This window comes from Limulus polyphemus, unplaced genomic scaffold (assembly GCF_000517525.1).
Source record: "Limulus polyphemus unplaced genomic scaffold, Limulus_polyphemus-2.1.2 Scaffold930, whole genome shotgun sequence".
NCBI lineage: Eukaryota > Metazoa > Arthropoda > Merostomata > Xiphosura > Limulidae > Limulus > Limulus polyphemus.
The window spans coordinates 231,603-241,054 of record NW_013666540.1 but is presented as its reverse complement, the minus strand read 5'-3'; the positions used below and the strand labels follow the sequence as shown (position 1 = coordinate 241,054).

General features: G+C 30.2%; 1 protein-coding gene across 1 annotated transcript in view; it reads right to left on the bottom strand.

Moving 5' to 3' along the window:
- Positions 1–676: 676 nt before the first annotated feature.
- Positions 677–9,452, bottom strand: part of LOC106461304 (formin-like protein CG32138) — a 133,620-nt gene continuing 124,844 nt past the window's right edge. Inside the window, exons 21-26 of the mRNA XM_022388173.1 lie at positions 6,720–6,849; positions 5,368–5,540; positions 2,837–2,938; positions 2,378–2,497; positions 1,923–2,028; positions 677–723 (exon numbers count right to left, since the gene is read on the bottom strand). Coding sequence (XP_022243881.1) covers positions 677–723; positions 1,923–2,028; positions 2,378–2,497; positions 2,837–2,938; positions 5,368–5,540; positions 6,720–6,849 — 678 coding nt within the window. The remainder of the gene's footprint in view (positions 724–1,922; positions 2,029–2,377; positions 2,498–2,836; positions 2,939–5,367; positions 5,541–6,719; positions 6,850–9,452) is intronic.

The window sequence follows — 9,452 nt, the reverse complement described above, 5'->3', positions numbered from 1 at the left end:
GGGGATTCGAACCCGCGTCCCTCAGATTGCGAGTCGAGTGCCCTAACCACCTGGCCATGCCGGGCCTAACAATGAGTTACATGTGTTTGATCATAGTATATTTATTATATATACACAATAGCTTAATAAAAACACAAGAATAAGCAAATTTCTGATTAGAAATATAGATGTACAATTTACATATGGTAGTCTTATACTTTTAAATGCCCTTAGAAAAAAAGAGTCTATAAAATATTTCTCTTCTTTTGCCATTAAATTGACAATGTTATAGACATCTGCTGATTTTACCCAATCTTTATTAATTTTTACAACACTTAGATAAAACAAGTAGAAACAAAAAAATGAGAACTCTGTGGTTAATAAAACAGCACTATTTGTTTTTATCATTATATTCACACTGACCAAAAATTTGGGTAATGTATATCTATAATATTTTTGAGGTACAAACATTAAAACAATTTTACAAAATTCTGAAATCGCTTCTGTCAAACAACAGATTTCTGCTAAACTTGTTAAGATATATTTGAAGTATATAGTTTTTGATGTATTATATTTTTAATTTAATTAAAAAAAATCTATAAATCCAAGTCCTACAAAGTTACTGAAAAAGTCTTTATCACCCAAATTGTATAGAAATTTTTTTTTATGGCAAACTTAAAAGAATTTAAAAAAATCATTATGAAAATTCTAAGGTAAGAAGTTTCATACCATCTTTTGCCAAGGCTTTTTGAAAACAGAGAAAATGTATATAAAACAAAACATAACTGATAACCACATCAACTTAATTTATGAGAATAGATATACAAAACTTTATGACAATATCATATTCATAATTACATTATTGGTGAAAATTAATTCTTAATGTGCTGAAAGATCAATTGCTAAGTTCAGGTCAGAGTTGTTGAATGCTCTGATTATCATACCTTCAAAAGCAAACTTAATAATTTGCATAAACCTCAGGCAAATATCACAAGTGTAACAGATATTACAATTATAATTCTGTCTATGATGTATTTTGTAAAATAAGCAAAAAAACTAAAACACTCATTTGATATATATAGCATCGTGACAGCTACATAATAAAAAGAAATAGAAAAACTATTTTGCAAAACGTTTTTTTATGAAATATGGATCACTTCCAGCTCATACCATAATGACATAATTTTCTCTTACAGGAAAGTATGTATAAATAACTTTCATCACCACAGAATTAATACCATTATTTTTTTTGTGTTGTAAAGTGTCTTTCTATATGGTTTAGAATGTAAAATATAACTGAGTTTTGGATAAGTTTTGAAGTTGTTATTATTTCATGTTATTAAACAAATGATATATATACATATATATTTATATTTATTCATATGTTACTGTTTTCTGAGCTATTAAACATGCTGATGTATTATGATCTGAAATAATTAAAAGTCAATTTGAAGAGCCATATTTATAAAGAAATCTGTGACTGAACTGGTTTCTAGAGTAAGCTGCAGTGATTGTTAATTAGGTGAATCATGGCATCCACACATTTCAGTCAGGAATTCATCATTTAAATGATAAAAAACCTTCTTCAATATGCAATGTTAATTTATAACTTGAATGTTAAAGATTTTATCATTTCAATGAACAAAAAATTTAATACCAAATATACATTAAAACTAAATATTTTCAGTCTTCAACATTAACGTTTCACAGCGTAGGAATTTCAAAAGCCATTATTTTGCCTATTGCAAATTCAATTTTACAGTATTGTAAATAACTAGTAATATTTTTATTTTAAAATAATATACTGTAGTTAAGGGTCTTACCAATATATTTCTAAATGAAAGCATATACTAATCAGATCAGAAGCCCAGTGATCTATAAAACAAAAATCTTATTAAAAAACTGCAGTATGTCATTTTAAAAAGTAAAGTATTCCAACTTACCTAGAAGTATATCCTCTAAAGCCCCATTATAAACCTCATCTTGCTTTAATAACCTTTTTTCTTTGACTTGTCGTGCTTTATTTTTCAGTTCATTAATTACAGCATCCTAGTGGTTAAGTACACAGTTAAGACACCACTTGGAATAATTACTTTTACAAAGTCAAACAGCAACTGATATACAAAAGATAAAATTAATCAATTAATACAAACAACATATATATGTATGAATATCTTTCTTTAGTGTTATTGTTACTTGGAATAATGAACAAGGCTGAAAATGATGTATATTTAAGGAAGAAAATAAATGCAAATATTGTAATTAACATATAAAAATGGTTATTATATCAATTCAAAATGATGTTAACTAAAGTGCAAGTTAGTTATTATATTTCAACTGATAACATATTATATTCCTTACATCACTCACAATATTAAGATCTATATTAGCTTTTTACCTGAGTGTTTTTTCTTGCATTTACGTAGTTTTTATTCTTTACTTTTTCTGGAGGATTTTGTTTTGCCTCCTTAGCAGCTTGTTCCTGTTTCCTTCTCTGCTCATTTTCCTGTTGTGCTTGCTTTAATGCAAGATTGTATACAATATGTTATATTTTACACATATGGAATCAGGAAATAAAACAGAAAAACATATCAAAAATTGAACCTTCATTAAAATACTTCACTTTTATTTTTTCACATTTGTATGAAAATGATAAGACACTGTCAGACCTAAAATGCCTCAAGAAATAAAGTCTTAACTGTTTGACACTTTTCAAATATTGCAATATTTGTTTCAAAAATATAATGAAAGAGAAATAAATGATGGTGTATACAACTTTCAAAGATATCTGATGGATGAAACCACTTCACTACAATTAACAATTATCTTGAAAATAACTTTTTAGAATAAATCCTACCTTGAATGCTTTTGAAAACCGAACAAAGAAAGTGAAGAAAGTGTTAGCAGCAACAGTTCGTGCACTTTCACCAAAGTACTCTACACAGTCAGAGTAGGCTTCCTACCAAAAAATTTTTAAAACATGTTAACATTTTATTGCTTCTGAATTCAATTGGAAAATTTTTTGTTCAGTCAAGTAGACAAAGAAAATGTTTAGTATAAGCCACAATTGTTTGCCAGCCTATTAACAGAAAAATTAACACTTAAAAAAAATCAAATATGAATTATACTAGGAAATGTGCAGAGTTAAAGATAAAACTAATGAGGTAGTCAAGAAAAGAAACAAAATGTAAAATTATGCCTACATAAAACTAATCTGCTATTTCATCAATTAAGCATTATTATAAAAAATAAGATGGAAAAGCAAGTCCCACAGTGGGTCAGTGGAAATTTGTACAGACTTACAATGTTAAAATATGGGGATCAATTCCCTGTGGTGGACAGAGCACAGACAGACATTTTTGCTAATACAACAGCCCAACCTAATTCCTGGACAAGCAAAATTAATTTCTTGCTCAAAAATGACAGTTTTTTATTTCTTTGTTTATTGTAGTTCTTACACTTGATGCCTCATTTGTTTTATCAGTTTTATATAAGGCCACATAATTTAATGTCTTACTGCTAAGTTCTTTTTCAAACAATAGGTAATTTTGCAAAAATCTGAAATATAAATCAAATATTGCCCCAAAATATTCTGTAGGTTGAGTTGACTCAAAGTCATGTATTAATTCAGCCTAAAATAAAACTTATTGCTTTTGGTGATGTTACTATCTATTCCCTTTGTAGGTTTTTTAAAACTCGATATAATGTTACATTTTTTGCTCAACTGTTACAATCCTTTGTTTTCTTACATCATATTCATCATCTTTTAGTATCACTCAAAAAATATGTACCACTTTTAGGCCTACTACTCTTATACAATTTATTTGTCTTTACAGCCAGCAGGTATTCAAAACTTATTTGGGATAAATCTCTGGACTTCTACAACAGCCACCACTTGAATATTTTGGGATTAAAGAAAGGGAAACCTCTTGTGCAAGTGAAAGCATAGTTGATCCTCTTTTTTCTTTTTTAGTTTATTACAGCTAAACAGCAATACACAGCTGCAGAAATAAAGTTGTGAATAGGCCCATGGCACATTTTGTAGTAAACTTCATAAATAAATCAAATACAATTAAACATAATTTCTTAGCTACAGTTTAAGCAATACACAAATACAAGCAATGATTGGATACAAATTCTAATATTTATAATAAATATAAGTAATGACAATGAATTATATTTTTTTTGGTAAATGGCCAAGCAAATATTTATGAAAGAATAAACTGTAAAAGTATTGTTAAGTCTCTGTTTGTTTGTTAATTTCCTATCTAATTTCTTTCGGATGAAACTTTAGCGATACAAGTCCTTTCTTAAATAAAACTAGTTTATTCTTTCTCAATACAACTTTGCAATACACTTAATTTCCACAGTCACTTTAACTTAAACACACGCTATAATTCACAATGATTCATGCACTTTACTTATGGTCACTACCGTGCTTGACTCAAGTGTCCGTCTCTATCTCTGCCTGTCTGCAATTATCTATATTGTTACTTCTTGCCAGTCTTATATATACAAAAAATAGAAGGTGTCTGGCAAACAGCAGAGCTGCCAAGAACAGTGATGATCCTTCTAGAAACCCATGACGTGTCACCAGCGTCTCGTGACTTCCATTGTCATAACAACGTTAACAAAAAAAAATTACAAAATTGGAGTCCCAGAATTTATCTCAAACTTCTGGGAAGTTACATATATTATCCTCATGAAGATATATGGTTTTCACAATCTTCACAACATATCACATAACCACTACAAAAACTTGAGAATTTCTCTGTGATGCATGACATGGATAGTCAATTAAGGCAAATACATCTGTTCATGGTTACAAAAATTATTGTAATTGCTATAAATATTGTGGCCTAAGTCACACGTATAAACCACAAAGAGGTATCTTGCTGTATATAGGCCCTTTGTCACAATGTATCAAAAGGATTATTAAATTGTAATAATGTTAAATAATTAGTGTCTTTAGTCACTTAATTGTTTTAAAGTGATCAAGCTTTCATCAGGTTTTAATTCAGAGTAATCATGTTTTATTAGTCTATAAACAATATATTTGTCATCAATCTTTGTAACTACTTACATTTGTCATTAGCTTTTACATAAATCTCTTTGACTATTTATGTTGAACAATTACCACAATAAATTACTGTTAAAATACGACAAATTCTGATGTTACCAGCAATGTGATTACAGATGTTCCTTGCAGTATTCTTAATACAATCTTGGGATTTTAGAACACAGAGTATCTTAATACTGTGGAGGATTGAACCCAAAGGATCTGCTAGCTCCCCTATTATATGAACTTCATTTTAACAATGATACACTTACTAAAAATATAAAAGGAAACAACAGCAAACTTTAAGATTAAATGATTACCCAACTTACTTGTGCAGTTTTTGTGTTGGCTTTTAATTTCCTTAACTTCTCTTCATTGTTTAATAGAAACTCTCTCAAGACAGCAGCATCTTTAGCATCACCACGAAGAGTAAGCTCTTTCTTACACAACTCTAGCCCCTTCTCCAACTCGCTGACATCTATCTGGATGTTCTCTAGAGAGACTTATATGAAAGAAAACAACACATCAGCAACCTATCATGTCTTCCTTTGAGGATTTGTTAGGCAGCATTTGGTTCATAAATAACTTTTTTATTACCAACATGGGTGCATGTATCAAAATTTTTTGCCTTATATTGCAATTTTTATTAACATGGGTACATTTTCATCAAACACCTTATAATAATCAATTACAAATTTATGATTAAGTAATTTTCTCCACATGTCACAATAACGAGAGACCAATAAAAATCACCTTGGCCATCTGTTTGATATCTTAGTAAGACACGAGTTAACAGATATTCTTCCTTGTTTAGAATTAACTCGGGAACAATGTTTCTATACACTTGCCTGATGAAGGCAAACATTCTAATTTTAAAAAATCATACGACACCATGGTTCGTTCATTCATTCGTGAAATGCAAATGGATTTCAACAAGATCTCTACCATTTGGGACTCAACTTCACCAAAGATTAATGCTCTTTAAACAAGATCGTGTGAATCTACAAAATTTAGAACATGTTACCCATGCTATATTTATCTTAAATATGCAAGTTCACTTGTAAAATACTTTTTAGCTACAATTTAGTGGGTATAATGAATTAATCTGTTACCTAATTTATGGCTGGGATATTGAACATAGAAGGATTTGTGTTATAAAATTTTTATAAGGAGTGATTCTCTCAAAGACTTTGCAATGTTTATTAATATTTGTTTCAAAACAAAATAAACTGCCATGGGCTGAAAAAACACATGCTCTATACAACCAAAATTCAAAATTGCTTTTGTAAAACAAATTTAACTTTAAGGAAATATCCACTAACATTAAAATTTTATTTCTGAAAAATGTTCTCTCATTACCTTCCTACTGTTACATAATTCTAAATTAACTCCCACCCACCCCTCTTGAAATAGTTCCTTCATATCAGTATAGTTTTCATTAATAGAAATTTAGCTTGGGTATAAGATGCAATTAAAGTAATGAAACTTGTTTTGGTGTTAAGCACAAAGCTACACAATGGGTTTTTAGAGTTATGTCTTCGGACTTACTGCTGAACTACTGGGGGGCATTTAAAGTTGTAATAAGTATAACAAAAATACAAATCAGCTTTTAAAAAATAATGGTTTTAATTAAGTCTGTTTAAGGTAATTGGTTTTAATACCATATAACATAAAGGTTTACCTCCTGCAGCTTTCTCTACAAATCGTAGTTCACATTCAAAACTGACAACATCTGGAAAATGATTCTGGACGGTATCCACTATGTAATGAAGTAAAGAAATTTTCCGGTCTGCTGACTTTGTATCCCCTAGCTAGTGATACAAAAACTATTACTTACAGGGTAGATACATATTTGGTTACTAAAATATCAGATGAAGATGAAACATTGTTTACATAAATGATATGTTTGGACTTGAAATTTTTTATTACATTGTTATGACAGCGGAAGTCACATGATGCTGGTAACACGTAATGAGTATCTCAAAGGTTCCTGAAGGCTCGAGTGTTTGCCAGATGCCTTCTATTTTGTATATATAAGACTGGTAAGAAGTGACTGCAAAAAGAAAGGCAGAGATAGAGATGGACAATTGAGTCAATTACCGTAAGTAAAGTGCGTGAATCATTGTGAATTATAGCGTGTGTTGAAGTTAAAGTGACTGTGGAAATTAAGTGTGTTGCAAAGTTGTATTGAGATAGAATAAACTAGTTTTATTTAAGAGAGGTTGTGTCACTAAAGTTTCGTCCAAAAGAAATTATACGAGAAATTAACAAACGACCAGAGAAGTAACAACATCATGTATTTTTACTATATCATTATCTTTTAGGAACTGGATATCAAGTTCAAGTACATAACTATTTCATTCCTCTTATCATGCTTTTAATAAAGTTTTTTTTCAGTTTTGCAAGGTTTATTATTATGAAAATTAGGTCCACCCATTAACATCTAAATATACTCCATTAATACTTAGACATTGTTGCTTTTATAATAACATAATATTGCTTAACCCTTTTACCCCAAGAAGTTTTTTTTTGGGGGGGCGGCATGGCCAGGTGGTTAGAGCGCTCGACTCGCAATCTGAAGGTCGCGGGTTCGAATCCCCATCACATCAAACATGCTCGCCCTTACAGCTGTGGGGGCCTTATAATGTGACAGTCAATCCCACTATTCGTTGGTAAAAGAGTTGGCGGTGGGTGGTGATGACTAGCTGCCTTCCATCTAGTCTTACACTGCTAAATTAGGGAAGGTTAGTGCAGATAGCCCTTGTGTAGCTTTGCAAGAAATTCAAAACAAATGACAAATGACTTATTTTTTTCATGAGAATCATGACAGCATTAAATTTTAAAGATTTATGACTGACTTTCCCTCTCATATCACCTACAAAGTGAAAGTATAAAATACTTAGAATATTGCTTTGATAAAAATTTCATTAAAGTTTGTTATGCAGAAAATGTTTTAAAAATCCAAACTGTTACTCTAAATCAAATTTTTTGCCCCTAGTTCTAATTTTCATTTGGGGAAAAGAATTACTTAAAATACCTCTATGCATAGATAAAACTTGTCAATATATGAAATAAAGCTGCAAGTTTGTGGTCTTCATACATGTTTTTTGCTTATTTCTTACTTAAATATTTTAAAATTTATAGTGTCAATTCAAATTCTAAATTTCAACCAATTATACTTTTTAATTTAGAAATTTCAAACTTCTAAGGCTAATAAAATCATAAAAATAACATCTTAAAGCTGGAAGTTTTTTTTCTTTCTCACAATCTATTTACTGTATAGCTTCATTTCTTCCTTGTTGGATTATAAAGTTTTAAATATTTGGTTACTATATCAAAAGTTTTTTTGTTTTTTTTTGTAACAGGGAGAAACATTATTTTATTGTTTTCTCTGTTTGTTTATTTTGTGAAAGTAATTACTTTGGCTGTTGCTTTTTGCTTTATCATTAGGTAGATCCACTTTACAATGAGAGGACCAGAAGGAAGAATTACAAAGCAAGTCTGAATGTAACTAAACGAACTGCATTGAAGCAAATAAATAAACAGACTGGACATGATGTGTTATACAACTTATGTCAAAGACAAAAACACAGTGTATGTACTTGGTTTAGGACACAGGATAGTTGCCTTTTACTGGACTCATGAAATGATTACCTAGTTTTTTCCCTCAAGATATCTTCCCATCAACCAGCACTTGAGATACTGTGTAGTACTGCTTAAATCTAACACTTCTTACTACATGGGAAATGTTAGATTTACTCAGTGGCACAGCAAGGGTTCTCAGCACCAGGATGCAAAGACACTTTTGGCACCCCCACCTCTGAAATGTTTTGATTATTTGTTTTGTGACTCATTACCTACTTAATCACAATAACATAAAGAATCAATTACCACCTTACACAGGCCTAAAATAAAGTCACAATATAACATCTCACAATATCACAACTGTAAACCTGGAACTAATGAAGTATAGCCTACTAGGTGTGCTTACATAATTTGTGAACCATTTTGATATTTATGTCATCCAGTATTGTTCAAAGTCACATAGCGAGAGTAATCTTTCAAGCATGCAGAATAAATTTCTGTTATATCCCTAGTTTTGAAACTTATGTTTTATAGGAGAAACCAGTCACTTGTGGTGTGCATGGATTATAAAACATATTGATAAAATACAACTTAAGTTTACAAATAACAAATTTTATTAGTTTGCAAAATTGTACATATACTTAACTAGATCTTGTACAGGTAGCATTCTGGTATTCATGGTTATATTATATTGTTGCGTCATTGAGATCACGTGACTATTCTCATGCCCTCTAGTTTCTAGAACTATCCCGTATCTTGGCGAATGCTCTAGTATTTTCTAGATAGGGTAGGCTGGTATATAAAAGAGGGGAATGTAATGTGTGTATAG